Here is an 18,150-nt window from a genome sequence, read left to right as displayed (position 1 = left end):
GAGGAATCCCATGCCTACCTCTAAATAGCTGTAGGATCTAGGGAAGATTATGTAATTCCCTAAAATTGTCTTGTCAATCTGTGGACATAAGGTGAATATTAACCTGGCTATTATTTCTCACCCAGAATCTTGCTGTCTCCTCCTAGTCTCCCTACTTCTTCCTTTGGTCCCCATTGTCTGTTCTGTATGGTATGTACCCTAATCATGAAAAATGAAAATCCTGTGATGTCACTTCTCTGTGCACAGCGTGCCCTTGACTTCCTTTCTCACTGGGAAAGAACCCTGTTATCATGACTTGTAAGGGTCTGTGTGAAGCTTCATTTCTACTCACTGCCCTCATGCAGGCTGCCCCAGCTACACTTGTCTTCCCAAGCATCCTCCAGCAGCAGGGCCTTTACATAGTCTGTTCCACCTGATTAGAACACTTTTTCTCTGCACATAACTGTATAACGCCCTTCCTCATCTCCTTTGTTTAGATCTTTGCTCAGATATCATATCAGTGTCCATCATTGAGTATCCTTTATAAAAATAATAATCATTTGTTATTCCCCTTACTTTGATTTTTTTTTATGACGCTGACTGCCATCTCACATATATTTGTGTATTTGCTGTCTGACTTCTGCCACAAAAATGCAGACTTTTTGAGACCTAGCACTTTGCCTGTTATTCACTGTTGAATTTTCACTGTTGAATTTCCAGCACCTCCAGCTCTACGTGAGACATGATCTGTGCTGGAATAAACAGTTACTGAGTTATTACTAATAATTCGATAAACCTTAGAAACCATTTATTATGATATGCCAGTGACTGTTCTGGGTGTTTTGTGTCTGCTGACTCATTTACTTCTTGTAACATCCTTATAAGGAAATTGAGGCACAGAGAAGTGATAGCTGACAGTGAATAAGTGACATGGCCTCCCGTAGGTGATCTTTATCTAGAGCCCATGTTCCTTATGCTTCTCTGAAAAGAAATCATCTGTGTGAAATGCTTATCACAATTCCTGTCATACCCTAAATATTCAGAAAATGTTAGTTGATAATCATCATCAGCATCAGAATGCTGGATGTTAAAAGAATGGATTTGGAGGCCGGCCGCGGTGGCTCAAGCCTGTAATCCCAGCACTTTGGGAGGCCGAGACGGCGGATCACCAGGTTAGGAGTTCGAGACCATCCTGGCTAACACGGTGAAACCCGTCTCTACTAAAAAATACAAAAAGCTAGCCGGGTGAGGTGGCGGGCGCCTGTAGTCCCAGCTACTCGGGAGGCTGAGGCAGGAGAATGGCGTAAACCCGGGAGGCGGAGCTTGCAGTGAGCTGAGATCCGGCCACTGCACTCCAGCCCGGGCGACAGAGCAAGACTCCATCTCAAAAAAAAAAAAAAAAAAAAAAAAGAATGGATTTGGAGCCAGGCTGCCCATTGTTTCATTTTGAACCTCAGTTTCCTTATCTTTAATATGGGAACTTCCTGCCACCAAAAAAAATAAATAAAATGGGAGCCTCCTTAGACCTGTTTGAATCAATGACATGTAACCCTGGAACTAATAATTTTTTGCTGAGCATTTTTTTAGTCTGCAGAATGCAAATAATTATACCTTTCTTCTCTGATTATTACATTGATTAAGAGAAATAGTGCACAGGCCAGATGTGGTGGCTCACACGCCTGTAATCCCAGCACTTTGGGAGGCTGAGGCAGGCAGATTTGTTGAACTCAGGTGTTCAAGACCAGCCTGGGCAACATGGCAAAACCCCAGCTCTACTAAAAATACAAAAATTAGCCAGGCATGGTGGCATGTGCATGTAGCCCCAGCTACTCGGGAGGTTGAGGTGGGAGGATCACTTGAGCCCGGGGAGGCAGAGGTTGCAGTGAGCTGAGATTGTGCCACTGCACTGCAGCCTGGTCAGCAGAGCCAGACCCTGTCTCAAAGAGAGAGAAATAGGGCGCATAAAGTAGTTATGTGCCTGGTAAATCGTTGAAAATAAATGAAATCTGTTATACTTGTATAATAACCCAGTGTAGAATATCTGCAGTAAGTTATTGAACTCTTTCTGAGAGTAAAAGTGAAATGGAACCGAATTGTTTGGCAATTTTTTATTTTAATAAAGTGGACATTTATAAGTCTTAGCAGAACTTGCATATGTGTACCAAACTGCTTCCTCAAAAGATTGCATTGAAATTTTGTTGAGTGGTTAAAAAAACAATACCATTAAGCTACAGAATGGAAGAGGATATTCACTGTGTCTAACAAAGGCCTCAAATCTAAAATACATAAAGAACACCTACAAATCAATAGGAGGTAAAGGTCTCAAATCTGGAATATATAAAGAACACCTACAAATCAGTAGGTGGTAAAGGAGAAAAGGTAGACCATTTAGTAGGAAAACAAGGACAAAAACCTGAACATGGCCAAGGGTGGAGGCTCACACCTGTAATCCCAGCACTTTGGGAGGCCAAGGTGGAAGGATCCCTTGAGACCAGGAGTTCAAGACCAGCCTGGGCAGAAAAAATAAAAAACTCAACAGGTACTTCACAAAAGAAGATACAAAATGACCAAAAAGCATATGAAAATACTCACTTTCATTACTTTTACCAAATAAATGCCAATTAAAATCACCATGCACTATTACAGTATGCCAATCAGAGTGAGTAAAACAAAAAAGTTAGAAAATGCCAAGTAGAGAAAAGGATATAGAGGAACTGGAACATCCCCATGGTGTTGATGGAAGTTTGACTTGTTACAAACTCTTCGGCATGCTGTTTGATAATATCTGCTAAAGCTAATGGATGTATTTGTTATCCAGTGCTCCTAGGTATATATGCAACCGAATTGTGTGCATATGTTTGCCAGAAGGCATTTAGAGTGTTCATATGGGTAGAGCCACACATACACATAAAGAGAGAATGAGAAAGATAAAGAGCATTCTGGTGATGCTGGTTTGTTTTATCCATTCTTAAAGCTTAGCTTTCTGAGCAAGAGGCCTTAAGAGGCCTCTTAAGGCCCAGAAGTCCTATTCTCTGTTTCCTGGAATCACTGAGCTGTAGCACATCTATGATATGTGCTCTTTTTTCATGCTAAAATGTTTAAAAATTACATTTAAAGATTAATTGATTTTAGCTTATATTTAAAATCATCTTTCAGAGTAATGAGGAATGCTATGCTCAAAATAATATTGTAATTGTAGACTGTAAATTGAGAAAATGACTAATTTCTAATTGTTCTGTTTTGTGAATTATTTTTAGATATGAATTGAGAATTCGTTATTTGCCAAAAGGATTTCTAAACCAGTTTACTGAAGATAAGCCAACTTTGAATTTCTTCTATCAACAGGTATTAGAGGCTGCTTTAATATACTTTTTTGTTTGTTTCTTTGAATCCTATTTATTACGTATTTTTATTTTCAAATTTGATTAAAGCTCACATTTGGAGGAATAGAAATTTGTTGCTGAATGGCAATAAGAATCTTTTAACCAGTATGAAATTACTAATTTTTGTGTTCTTTGTGAGCTTTTGTATACTTGAGCAAATCTTAAAAGATAACTTCTATTATATGGAGACAGTAAGTCTACAGTCATTTCTTGAGCTTTAAATACTATTATTATGCCTGAATATCAACGAATTTGTCATAGGTAGAGATTGTTGCAGAGCCAACTATACCCATATAAAATTGATCTGCGTTGCTTTTTACCCCGTAAGGCATCAGATAGACAATAAATATATATAAGGTAAAAGGCCAAAAATGTTAATAAATATCAAAAAGACATTTGTACATATAATTTTGTCATTAATTGTATTTGGTAATTTTTTTTGCTTTAATAAAAATATTTATTAACTATTCCGGACCTGAAATGCAGAAATAAATCACATAATCCACACCTTTAAATTCTTCTGTCTAGTGGAGGATTCCTGTAAACAGTGACTTTATGTTTGATCCTTTGCTGTTAGTGAGCACGAATGATGTGACTGTGCATAGAAGAGTCTGCTGACCTAGTATAGATTTGGTATTGAGGTGGCTTCACCGAAAAGCATCATTTGAGGAGTCTCCGACTTTGTAGAATAAAGAAGAGTTGTGTTTTCTAGACAAGAACACGGAGGGGAGAGAGAAAATGTGGTGCAGTCTTAGCTAAAATAGTTCATAACATTTTGTTGAGAGAGGGACCACAAACATCATGTAAACAGGGGTTTAGGTTTTCTCCTGCAGATATGGGGAGCCATTTGAAAACTTTAGTTAGCGAATGCCTTAACCAGAGTTGTTTTTGAGACCACTGTGATTAGATGGCAATATCAGGGATAGATTAAATTTTTAAAAGGTTGCAAGCATGTTTAGAGGCTCTTCAATCATTCTGGCAAGAAATTAGATAAAAGTGAAAGTATATTATAATACGCAAATTTAGTGGATGGATTTGATAGGACCCAGAGATTGAACTAAAACAGGATATGAAAATAAGGAAGAAAAAGGCTTATTACATAAGTCTAGGCACTTACTGCCATGAAAGAGCAATGGTGAATTAGATTCAAAAGAAGGAGGTAAGAAGGTAAGTTGTTCTATATTTTTCTATGTGAGATAATGATAGATGTTACCACTTAAAAGGTTCAAGCTGAGAGAGTAGGAAGCTAAAGGAAGTTTCCAGCTGTTGGCGGGGGTGTGTCTGTTTTCATCTTGTCTGTGAAGAAGTCGTGACATAGGAGATAGGTTGGGGACTGCTGCTTTACCTAACACCTTTTTGGCACCTGCGACCAGTTTTGAGGACAGTTTTTCTACAGACCAGAGCCACAGGGTGTTGGGGGATGGAGTGTAGGGGAATGATTTTGGGGTGAAACTGTTTGACCTCAGATCATCAGGCATTAGGTTCTCATAAGGAACGCGCAACCTAGATCCCTCGCATGTGCAGTTCACAACAGGGTTTGTGCTCCTGTGAAAATCTAATGCCACTGCTGATCTGACAGGAGGCAGAGCTCAGGCGGTAATGCTTGCTTGCCCACGGCTCACCTCCTGCTGTGTGACCTGGTTCCTAATAAGCTACTAACTGGTACTGATCCATGGCCCAGGGTTTGGGGACCCCTGAGGTAAGGGGTTGGTGACAAGTTTTGAGGGTTTACGATAATACAGAGTTGAATAAGAGAGGAATTTAAGTTGGTAAAATGGAAAGATTAAGAAGGCATTTTCAGATTCCAGCTGAGCTTATTGGAAGCCTACTCATTGCAAAAATAATGTTCAGCTTACAGACTGGTTCTGATGTACTGTTACATCTCATCCTTTAGCAGTCTGTTGAACTTCGTATTTTGCCGAAGGAGATAATGAGAGTTTAAATAACTCATATTTATTTAACATTTTTCTTTTGGTATGTGATCTGTGTTACTATTGATATTATTTCTTGGAAAAATATTCTACCCACCAAGGAAATACATGGGTACTTTAGTAACACTGATTTCTGGAATGCATAATATAGGCCTAAGTGACTCCTTTTTATAATTTCTAGGCTAACCTAAAAGTCTGCAACTTTTTTGTTCCTTGTTCACACTGTTAATAGATTGTCCTACTTTTTCTTTGTTGGAAGACTTTCCTATATGATAAAGTGAGTACTGCACATACCAGTGTATCCCAGATTTTCTTTTACTAATAGGACATATCTTACAGTAGTCTATAGAATTCAGTTCAGCGGTTTTTATAAAACCCAAGAGAAAGCTAAGTGTAATGAACCTTTTAAAAATTCAGTCTATCCTTGATACTGCCATCCAGTCAGAGTGGTCTAAAAAAAATTCTGATCAAGACATTCACTAAGTATGTTAAGTGTTAATGAAATTTTACTTAAAGGAATATGCAGTGAATACAGTCATGTGCTTGTTCTGTGTATAATAGCTCTGTGATTTTACTACTCTGAGTCTCTTTTTGCTTAATTGTTTTATATATTAAAATATAGATATGGAATAACTATCCTATAGGACTGTTACGTTCATTAAATGAGACAAAATTGTCTGCCATATAATTGCCCAGCGACATTTTGAATTTCAGTCTGTAGACAGTAGCAGACTTAGAGGATTCAGCATTTGCCATTTGCATGTCACCATACAAGTGCGAGCTGCACATTATGGGATGGTGCATAGCTTTCCTTTTTCCTTCCTATGTGTACTCTGTAGAACCTTTCAGCTCCTCCACCCCACTCTTCGCTGTCATTCATTTCTACAGTTTCTCTTTTTGTCTTTTTAATTTTTAAATATCTGTTATTGAGTACATTTTAATATTTATTTAAATTTTATTTTATTTTTACAGAGACAGCATCTTGCTCTGTTGCCCAGTCTGGAGTGCAGTGGCATGACTATACCTCACTGCAGCCTTGAACTTCTGGGCTCAAGCAATCCCCCTGCCTCAGCCTCCTGAGTAGTTGGGACTATAGGTGCATGCCATGATGCCTTGCTGATTTTTTAAAAACTTTTTGTAGAGATGGGAGTATTGCTGTGTTACCCAAGCTAGTCTCAAATTCCTGTCCTCAAGCAGTCCTTCTGCCCTGGCCTCCCAAAGTGCTGGGAGTACAGGCATGAGCCACCATGCTTAGCATGGCACATTTTTAGAAGGTTCAAAAAATACTTCTAAAACATTACTTAAATTATCTGTATTCTAATAATCACTTTCATTTTGTGTATCCTTTTATAATAGTTTATCAAGTACATACATTTTAAAAGAAAGTATAGTCGTGGTCACATTCCTTTCCCATTGGTGATTGGCAATGTTGTCGTTTTTCCATGCCAGTGTGTCAGGCTCAAGTAATGGTAATTGGAGGGAGTTAAAGGTGGTACCAAAGTCATAAAAAGGGAAGGGAGGAAGAAAGAAAATACTATGATTGACTGGTTGCGGTGGCCCACGCAAGACCCTGTCTCAACAACAACAAAATACTATGATTTGTCAAAGTTAATGAATTGGCCAGTATACCAAAAGCCTTGAATATGTTCATGTCCTCCAGTTTGTTGGGTGACCCTATTGACTGCCATCTTTACTGTAAGTAAAAAACAGTTGAAACCTTGGCAGTTTCCTATGATTGGACCTAATAATTCTACTTTTATGAATTTATTCAACAGAAATAGTAAGATTTACACATGTATGCATACATGTACAAGGATGCTTATAGGCATATTACAGTAACAAGAAAGAAATTAGAGGTGCTGCAGATGTCTTTCAACAGGTTAAATGTACTGAGTTTCAAATTTATGTATCCCTCATTAACAGGGAGGTACAGCTGTTCATGGATGCGGAAGGTATTAACAGCATTAAATGCTGTGTTTAAAACAGGCCATGTGTATAACATGTATAATTTTCATTTGTGTGGAAAAAAAGCATATTTTTAAGTTTTACCCTGATCTGGCAAGAAAATTTTGAATATAGTATGGGTTTTTATTGCTGGTTTGGTAAGTAATTAAATATTTGACTTCTCCTGGTAAAGTCTCAGTGCAGAATCTGCCCTGCCACATGCTTGGCAATTCCAGAACTATTATGAGTGATCCATATATTGTCCTACACATTCAGCACCAAACTTGGGAAAGGGTTTAATTCCAAAGTTACAAAATCAGTTTGGAATCCAGAGTTTTCTGCTATTTAAACACATGTGCAAATGGGGCGCAGATAAATCAGTAATTGTCCTCATCAGCTTTCTATAGCCAGAGTATATTTATCTGAGAATGCAGCTGAAACATTACATAAGTATTGTGTGTGAGAACCTTCACTGAAGTATGAGATAAATTAATCACTTTATAATGGTCTCAGAATGTGATGATACGCATTCTCTGATCTTTAAAGTCTTTAATATTTGATGCAAACATTTAAGATGGTTACATATATACATAACATACTTCCACTGAATTCTAGGCTAAATCAATGATTTATGTTACCCTGAATTTTGTTTTTATCCTTCCCATGCTTGCTTTTGTTTGCCAGTTGTCATGCTTTTACAACGTTTTTATTCTTCAGTTCTTCCCTTAAGGTAAAAGCTGACCTTACGTTCTCCCATACACTTCTGTATTCCTATCATTACTTGAGTATTTTTTGTTTTGTTTTGTTTCCTAGCTCATGTAAGCATTCAAGAAGATTAAAAAAAATTAATTTGTTCAGCATTTTTAGTTGCTTCCAGCTAGGAGGTTGGTCAGGACATTCAGTCTACCTTGTTGGTATAAACGGAAAAGTGATCATCCATGGATTTAATAATTTATCTCTTTAGCTCATTTTGAAAATAATTTTGCATTGTAGTTGGAGACTGTGGCTCATTTGATACTAATTGTTTAAGTTCTGTATGGACTTATTTCATCATCTTACACGTATTTAGATATTGTTAAGGTTCCAGTTTTGCTTGAGTGGAATGTGCCTTCTCTAATTGTTTGGCACAGGCTCAATAAATCGCCATTCAAGATTATAAATTGTGTTGTTTAGATCTATTTTTCTAATATTCTTTTTTTTCCCTGCTTGAAAATTAGTATTGCTGGGTACACAAATCAGGGTAGGCATTTTCTGTCAGCGTTTTGATGGTTATTTCCTACTGTCTTTAATTGTTTATTTGCTGTTGAGAACTCAGCTCTCATTTTGTCTTTCTGTGTAGGTGACCTGTCTTTTCTTTCTGGATGGCTTGAAGATCCTTATTTCTCTTTGGTTTTTGCAGCTTCATTACAAACGAGTCGTGGATTTTCTTTCTTTTTTTTTTAAATTTTTAATTTTTTTTCCCTTGCTTGATCTGTGTCATGCTACCTGTACCTCTAGGGTCGTTTTCATCAGTTCTGGAAATGTCTTAAATGTTGTCTATTCCGATATGACCTTTTCTCAGTTTTTGTTATTTCTTCTGGGATTTTGGTTTAGATCTATGTTAGAACTCCTCAGTCTCTCCATATGTGTTAACTTGTTCATGTTTTTAATTTCTTGTCTTTCTAAAGGATGCATAATTCAGATCAGTCTAGTCTGTCAGATTACCAGCCCTCCTCAACCGTGACCAGTTTTGTGTTTGGTGCATTTGTTGATTTTTTTGCTTATGATTTAAAACATTTTTTTAAATTGCCGGGCCACTTTGTATGGCCCTTATTATTTGCTAATCTCTCTGCCTTTTATTAATATTTCTTTTACCATTCCATATATAATGAATGTCTATTCTGAACGTGAATTATAGTGTCTGAGGTCCTTGGGCTCTTCACATTTGTTGTTGGTGGCTTTCACAGTGACTTTTTTCCTTGTGTGTGAGTTCTGAACTCTTGTTTTGTTGAACTTCACATGTGGAAATCTTGAGGGCCTCGTTTGGGGATTCTTTCCTCTAAAGGTTTGTATTTGCTTGCTGGGAAACAGAAGTTACTACCAAATGGAGACCCTTTGAGTAGATTTTGAAGATGTCGCCTTACTACATGAATCTTAAGATAAGCTCTCTCACTTTGGGAAAGTAAGGAGCAGTGGTCAATCCTCAGCCAGCTGAGAGCATACATGTCCTCTGTTCCCATATCTTACAGCCCATGGCTTCTACCAGGATCTTAGCTTGTATTTATTCTTATTTCGTCACTATGCCCCATTTTCCTTTACCTTCTTGTGACCTCAGTAATGTAAGAATAATTGTTATAATGCATCCAGAATCTGGTCCTGGTTTATATAGCAGGTCCCTTAACAATGCTGTTGGAATCCTAAGTCATTGAATCGTTATGATGCTTAATTGCCTTATCACACTTGGATTCATACAAAGGCCCCTTGTAGAAGGGAGCTTGGAGATTCAAGGAGCTGATAAAAAGCCAGTGTGGCTGGAGGGCAGAGTAACAGATGAGACAGTAAGGGGTGGCTTGAGGTGCCCTTTTCAGTCATCTGACCTTGATTGTGAAGACACTGAGAAGCCAGAGAAAGTTAACTGCAAAGGGATGACAGAGTTCAGATCGAGGTTGCAAAAAATGTCATTCTCACTGTTCTGCTAATAGTATATAAGAAGGTAAAGGTCACTATGTGGAGACTTACTGGCGTCAACAAGCTTCATGGCTGAGTGTGATGACTCTGATCAATTGCTTAAATTTAACTGTGGGGAAATTATTTCTCTGTACCTCAAAGTTTTATTTTTTCTACGACATTGTATTATGAAACTTCAGATGTACTGCTGTGTTAAAAGAATTTTATAATGAACACTAGCATACCAACCACTTAGATTCTACCATTCATGTTTGTTATGTGTCCTTTATCACGTAACTGTTTTTTTTTTTTTTTTTTTTTTTTTTTTTTTTTTTTTGAGACGGAGTCTCCCTCTGTCGCCCGGGCTGGAGTGCAGTGGCCGGATCTCGGCTCACTGCAAGCTCCGCCTCCCGGGTTTACGCCATTCTCCTGCCTCAGCCTTCCGAGTAGCTGGGACTACAGGCGCCTGCCACCTCACCCGGCTAGTTTTTTGTATGTTTGAGACGGGGTTTCACCGTGTTAGCCAGGATGGTCTCGATCTCCTGACCTCGTGATCCGCCCGTCTCGGCCTCCCAAAGTGCTGGGATTACAGGTTTGAGCCACCGCGCCCAGCCCACATAACTGTTTTTATCTCTCCATCCCTTTAGCCATTAATCCATTTTAAATTTTCGTACATTTCAAAGTAAGTTTCAAGTGTCAGCACACTTCAACATAAGTATCGTTAACCTAGAATTCAATATTCAATTATGGTTTTTGTTTTGATTTATACACAGTTAAATACATAAATATTAAGTATACACTTACTGAGTTTTCACAGGTACATTCACCAGAATAATCTGAATCCCTGTGGAGTGTAGAATATGACCATCACCCAGGAAAGTTTCCCACTGACCCTTCCCAGTCAGTCCTTGCCCCCAGTCATGGGAAGCAACCATTGCTCCTGTTTTTCCCACCGTAGTTTAGTTTTGCCTGTTTTAGAATTTCTTATAAACAGATTTTATAGTGCATATTCTTTTATGTGAAGTTTGTTTTCTCATGATGTTTTTGAGATTTCAGTAATTTTTTTATTGTTGAGTAGTAGTCTGTTATGTAAGTATATTGTAATGTATTTATCCATTCTTCTGTTGATGAACATCTGGATTGTTTCCCTTTTTTTTAAAAAAATTATTAATGAGATGACTAGGAACATTCTTTGACAAGCATTTTTGTGAACATGGGCTGGGACTTTCATGTTAAATGAAATTTGTATCTACCCTTTGATCCTTCACGGTTGTATGATTTTATATTCCCTCCAGTAATGTATGAGAGTTCTGGTTTCTCTACATTCTGTCCTACATTTGATGTTGTCAGTGTTTTGTTTTAGCCTTTTGACTGGGTGGGTATGTGGTTGAATGATGTGGGATTTTATATTCACTTCTCTGAGTACCAGCTAATCGTTGTTTGCGTTGTTTATTCTTCCATGTGCATATTGAATGTTAGTAGGTCTCCTTTTTGAAAATCTGGTTAAACCTTTTTGCCCAATTTGTATTGTTAAATTGTACACTTTTTCTTCCCAATTTTTTAAAAATTGTGGTAGAACACATACTTAATCATCATAAAATTTTCCATCTTAATCATTTTTAAGTGTGCAGTTCAGCGGTGCTACATACATTCATAATGTAGCACGACCATCCGCACCATCCTTCTCTGTAACTCTTTTCATTTTATAAAACTGAAAGTCTATAGACAGTATTTCCCCATTTGTCCTCTCCTTGCAGCCCCTGGCAACCACCATTCTACTTTCTGTCTCTATGATTTTAAAATGTAGGACTTTTCATATACCTTGGATACTAGCCCTTTGTCATGTTATGTTTTGCTAATATTTTCTCTGAGTCTGTAGCTTGTCTGTTCATTTTCTTAACTGATCTTAGGTTTCCTTTTTTTGTTTTTTTGAGACAAAGTCTTGCTCTGTTGCCTAGTCTGGTGTGCAGTGGTGCGATCTCGGCTCACTGCAAGCTCCGCCTCCCAGGTTCAGTGATTCTCCTGCCTCAATCTCCTGAGTAGCTGGAACTTCAGGCGCCCACCACCATGTCTGGCTAATTTTTTGTATTTTTCGTAGAGACGGGGTTTCACCATGTTGGCCAGGATAGTCTCGATCTCCTGACCTCATGATTTCACCCACCTCGGCCTCCCAAAGGGCTGGGATTACAGGTGTGAGCCTCCGTGCCCGCCCCCCCCTTTTTTTTTTTTTTAAAGTCTGGAAAATGGGCAGAGGGGATTGTTGTGAATCTTCAGTGAAACAGCATATCAAAGCACTTAGAAATGTCTGGCACATACTGAACACACTCCTTAGTGTTCTCTGTTTTAATTTCTATGCAGATGAATCAGTATTTTTAATGGGGCCAGACACAGTGGCTCATGCCTGTAATCTCAGCCCTTTGGGAAGCTGAGGCTAAAGGACCACTTGTGCTTGAGTGTGGGCTGCAGTGAGCCATGGTTGTGCCATTGTACTCCAGCCTGGATGACAGAGCAAGACCCAGTTTCTAAAAATACCTATATTTTATACATACCATATATATGTATATATTTGGTTTAGCCAGGGCAGAAATAAAATTATTATGTTTAAATTATTTCTACCACCACTCCTATCCCATGAAAAGAAGAGAGGGAGGGAAATAGATAGATTACAATGAAATGCCCTAATTTTATTATTTCTCTTTCTGAAAATTCATCCAAGTCCATTTTGGGAGGGGTCACAAGGAAAACACTGACAAGTTTTTGAGCGTTATATTACTGGTTGGACATAATTATTAAGGATGCACATAGTTGCATTAAAAGATGGCCTAAATGTGACTACCAATGTGGAAGTTTCAATGACTCACTAAATATTTTGACCTATTTGTGAATATTCTGAAATACAGTAATCAGCATGCTCTAAAAATAAACTAGAATCTTGTTATTAACACTATTCACTGTAGAGCAGGAATTTATAAAAATGGGTTTGACAATAAAGCTAATGAATGACTCATGAGAAAGCAGGAAAAGTTTGTTTTACCCTGGAATCAAATTTTTTCTTTGCCATATAACATTTATTTTTTCTCTCTCAACTCATTTTTTAAGTTGTAAGTATTTCATTGGCAAGTTTTTGCAAATGGCGGTGGCTGTTAGTTTGAAGGCCAGTGTCCATGTTTAGTCAAGAAGTCGTATTAGTCTGCATTGAGGATGCTGAACTTGTATAGAAATCTTTTAGCACTGTTGAAACGTTCAGCTCTTCAGATGCCAGAGCCTGATGTGAGTTTGTCATTGTTTACTCCTACCGGAGTTAAGACTTAGAATGAGTATGTCCACCCATTAGCTTTTAAATGACATTAAATAATCAGTGGTTTCCTTGACAAAAGGAGTTTCAGTAGGAAGTTGAAGAGAATACTGAGTCTAGAACTGCAACTTAACTCTATAATATAGAATCTAAACTTAACTATAGAATCTTGTGAGGTGCCAGGGCATACTTCTTATTGGTCAACTTCCCTTTATTTTTATTCCAGTTTTCTTTTTTATTTTTACAAGTTTTCAGATAATTGTATCATTAGAAATTGACTTCCTTCTCTATATTTTCTTGGCCTTAAAACTGTCAGTTAAGAAACATTTTGAAATTGCAGGTCCAAGAGGGAAATCTTAGTTTAAGCCTTAGTTAAGCCTGGCATTCTCAGTATGGGAATTATCAGCTGCCCTTTTCCAGACAAGCTAAAATGTAACATAGGTCTGACTCTCTTATTAGAAGGTTTATTTTCTGTGCTTTGAAGATTTAGTTGTGTACATTTCTTCTCCCCTTTTCACTCTTGTGTATTTTTGGTAATTGAAGGAGAAGCACTCATAGTTAATAAAGAGTGTAACATTCATGCACACGTGTGTTTATTGCGGCACTATTCACAATAGCAAAGACTTGGAACCAACCCAGATGTTCATCAGTGATAGACTGGATTAAGAAAATGTGGCACATATACACCATGGAATACTATGCAGCCATAAAAAAGGACGAGTTCATGTCCTTTGTAGGGACATGGGTGAAACTAGAAACCATCATCCTGAGCAAACTATCGCAACGACAGAAAACCAAACACCGCATGTTCTCACTCATAGGTGGGAATTGAACAATGAGAACACTTGGACACAGGAAGGGGAACATCACACACTGGGCCTGTCGTGGGATGGGGAGAGGGGGGAGGGATAGCATTAGGAGATATACCTAATGTAAATGACGAGTTAATGGGTGCAACACACCAAAATGGCAGATGTATACATATGTAGCAAACCTGGACGTTGTGCACATGTACCCTAGAACTTTAATAATAATAATAATAATAATAATAAAAAGTGTGACGGCATATGCAAAGGTTTGCCAAGCAGAGACTCTTGCCTGAGCCAGAGTGTTTAAGGTATGTGTTGGAGGTCAGTCTCGTAGGCATACAACCGCCTACGTGACTGACCTCATTTATTCACATTCCAGACCCTAGAGAGAAAACAGATGTTTACCATCAAAACTGTGTGTGCATAAATTATCTGGTTCAAATTGATGGCCAGTTTTTTCACCAGTTGGTGGTCAAATTTTGGCCGTCTTCAGGTATGCAAAAGTGCTCTTATCAGACAGAACATTTCAGGGGTTTAGTTTTTAAGAGACTAAGGGCCAGCCCTGAAAATATACCTTTCTTGGAAATGAACAGGATTTGAACATCCCAGACCTGCCGCTGAGTTAACATTTTCCTGCATAATTTGCCTTTTCTTTCCTGGAATTAGGTTACTTCTGCTCAGTCTTCAGCTCTTAATTTAAATCAGCTTTCCATGTAAAGCACCATTTACTTGTGCATAGTACCCATACATTTCTCATATAACAATACACATTTAAAAACACAAAATTTGTTTTATTGAGGTATAATTTGCATACAATAAAATAATCAATTTAAGTGTGCAGTTTAGTAAGTTTTGACATTTGTGTACAGTCCAGTAATTACCACTTCAGTCATGATATAATACAATATAGGAATAAAGAAATTGATATTGGCAGAATACTGTTTACTAGACTGCAAACCTAATTTAGATTTCACTAATGTTTACACACACTCAAGTGTGTGTGTTTGTTTGTAATTCTGTGCAGTTTCATCACAGGTGCAAATGTATGTAATCATCATAATCAAAATGCAGAACTATCCTGTGAACACAAAGAAAATCCCTGTTGCGTTATTAGTCACATGCTATCCCATCCCTAACTCTAGCAACCACTAATCTGTTGTTGATACATTATACTTAACTGTTGTTAATCTGTGGTACCTACCAACAGGGTGTGCAGTCAGTGAGAGCAAATAAGAAGTCTGCCTTCTTCACTGCTGTATCCACAACACAGTAGGGCATGGGTTTTAGGTGCTCAGTGTATTATCTTCAGTAATTTAATATTGAGAATTGACTTTTAATCCTAATGCCCTGATACTCAAAACTTTTAGATGAGATTTGTTAGAAGATGTCATGAAAAAAGTCCAAGAAATAAAGGAAATTTTTGAAGTTTGAGAAATCAGATGGTATGTGTGCATGTGCTCCCACCCAAGTACACATGGGCACACACACTCAACATCAAATTTTCTTTTAAAATAGTGCTATGCAGTTGGATTCTTAATTTACTACTTTTTTTTTTTTTTTGAGATAAGGTATAAGGTCTCCCTCTGTCACCCACGCTGGAGAGCAGTGGCACGATCTCGGCTCACTGCAACCTCTGCCTCCTGGGTTCAAACGATTCTCCTTCCTCAGCCTCCTGTGTAGCTAGGTGTAAAGGTGCACACCACCATGCCTGCCTAATCTTTGTTTTTGTAGTAGAGAGATGGTTTCACCATGTTCACCAGCCTGGTCTTGAACTCCTGAACTCAGGTGATCCACCTGCCTTGGCCTCCCAAATTACTGGGATTGTAGGTGTGAGCCATCATGCCTGGCCCCTTCATTTACTTCTGATAAAATTTGGGGTTACTTAACCATTATAAATGGACAACAAAGAGAGATAATGGAAACACTTGCTGTCATATAACTTTATGATCTATCCTCAATAGAACATTCAAAGTAATTATTTTTAAATTAAAATTTACCATTACCTTTGTGTAAGTTCCATGTATGTTTTATTCACTACAATATCCTGGCACATGATAGTCATTTTATAAACATTTGATAAATTAATGAATGCGTAACTGTTAAATACTTATGTTAAATGACATTGAATTGTTTAAACATATATAACTCATTAAGGTAGCATAATTGTTCATTTGTATCTTTTTATAGCTTAGGTATTAAAGAGGAAAAATTAATTAGGGTTAATTTGGAGCTGCCATTGAATTCCTTCGGTATACAAAATACTTCACCGAATCTGACAAAAACTCAAGTCAACTAGGCTCTGAGAGTAAAAGTACTTGCTTTTGGTCACCCAGCTAGTAAGTAAGCCTAGTCAGTTTTGCCTTTGTCTGCCCTCTGCCCTGTCCTCTTTCGGTGCTACCAAGGAAATCTGAGTCCAATTGATAAATTTGTGTAGCTGTTAGAATATTCAAAAGAGACCAAAATAAAACAAAATCTCATGTGGTAGCCAAAGCATTGAGTTGACATAGGCAATACATTATGGAGTAATTTAGCATCAATATTTTCTATTAGAAAATGTGAACAGTTTTTATGTTAAAACCTGTGCTTCATTCTATTGCAGAGTAAGATGAAGGAACTCCTTAATACACATACAATACTTGCACAAAGAAAGAAGTCCAAATCCATCCTAGTTTTTTTTTTTTCTTTTTTGATGCGATCTAGGCTCACTGCAAGCTCCGCCTCCCGGGTTCACACCATTCTCCATCCTCGGCCTCCTGAGTAGCTGGGAGGCGCCTGTCACCAGGCCCAGCTAATAATATATATGTGTGTGTGTGTGTATATATATATATATATATATATATTATATATATATATATATATATATATTTTCCCGCCCAGTAGAGACGGTTTCACTGTGTTAGCCAGGGCGATCTCCTGACCTTGTGATCCGCCCACCTCGTCCTCCCAAAGTACTAGGATTACAGGCATGAGCCACTGCGCCCAGCCCATCCTAGTTTTTTTTTTTTTTTTTGAGACAAAGTTGCTCTTGGCCCCCAGGCTGGAGTGCAGTGGCACGATCTCAGCTCACTGCAACCTCCGCCTCCTGGGTTCAAGTGATTCTCCTGCCGTAGCCTCCCGAGTAGCTGGGATCATAGGCACCTGTCACCATGCCCAGCTGATTTTTTGTATTTTTAGTAGAGACGGGGTTTCACCATGTTGGCCAGGCTAGTCTCAAACTCCTGACCTCAGGTGATCCACCCGCCTCGGCCTCCCAAAGTGCTGGGATTGCAGGCGTGAGCCACTGCGCCCGGCCAACAAATTGATTTTTAAAAATCAACTTTCAGAAGTCTTCTTTTGGAAGAATCTTGCACATTTCCTGGACCTGGATATAATCCACAATAGAAAAAGAGAATACAACACAGTGACAGTGTTCTAGCACCTTAGGAGATGCATGTGAATCTGTTGTGGTTGATACTCGGGATGCAAGGGGAAATGAGAGGTGGTTCCTGCTTGTTAATCTTCATTCTAGTAGAGAATAACTGCACTGTGGAAGGGTTCACAAGTTGTAAGTACAAACTAAAGCTGGAGTTTTAGGGGTTGATAGATCTGGATTTTGAATCCTGACTTGAATACTTGCTTAACACAAAGTTAAGTTTTCTGATCTTTATATGTAATAGGACTAATAAACTCTACCTTGAAGAATTATTGTAAAGATCAGAAATATATGTAAAATGCTTAGCGTAGTAACTGGTCCCTGGTGGATCCTCCTTAAGTAGGATTATTATCTACTGCTATCATTTTGATAATTCTTTCAGGCTCTTTCTGAGGCTATAAAATGGGGATGATAGTAGTACCCATCTCACAGTGATGGTCTGATGGTTAAATGAGATATTACATGTAAATCTGCTCGACATGGTGCTAGGTATATATACTTTATAGAAACTTAAATGCTTGATAAATTTGGTTTCACAAATGATAGCAGTTCTGCTGGGAGTTAGTGAAAGAGAGGTAGTCAAGAAGTGTTTTATAAGGGAAATGAACAAAGTGTGTACATAATTCTGAGTCTTGAAGCCCAGCCTCAGGATGTGACCTCGCTCAGTGGCTTGAGAGAACACTCTCTAGAGCCTAGATAGCAGGGAGCATTGAGACACTGAACAGAGTGTGCTTTCTCTCCGGCTGCAGAG

At 38.2% G+C, this 18,150-nt stretch overlaps 1 protein-coding gene across 36 annotated transcripts in view; it reads left to right on the top strand.

Annotated features, from left to right (window-relative positions):
• PTK2 (protein tyrosine kinase 2) overlaps positions 1 to 18,150 on the top strand; it is a 366,245-nt gene that overhangs the window by 142,972 nt on the left and 205,123 nt on the right. For all 36 annotated transcript variants that reach the window (XM_033203331.1, XM_033203330.1, XM_033203297.1 and 33 more), the window contains one exon: positions 3,237 to 3,324. In XM_033203331.1, the coding sequence (XP_033059222.1) occupies positions 3,237 to 3,324 (88 nt within the window). The remainder of the gene's footprint in view (positions 1 to 3,236; positions 3,325 to 18,150) is intronic.

The sequence above is a fragment of the Trachypithecus francoisi genome, unplaced genomic scaffold, assembly GCF_009764315.1.
Source record: "Trachypithecus francoisi isolate TF-2019V2 unplaced genomic scaffold, Tfra_2.0 Lachesis_group7, whole genome shotgun sequence".
NCBI lineage: Eukaryota > Metazoa > Chordata > Mammalia > Primates > Cercopithecidae > Trachypithecus > Trachypithecus francoisi.
Note: the sequence above shows the minus strand (reverse complement) of the source record. Positions and strands in the feature narration are given on the sequence as shown.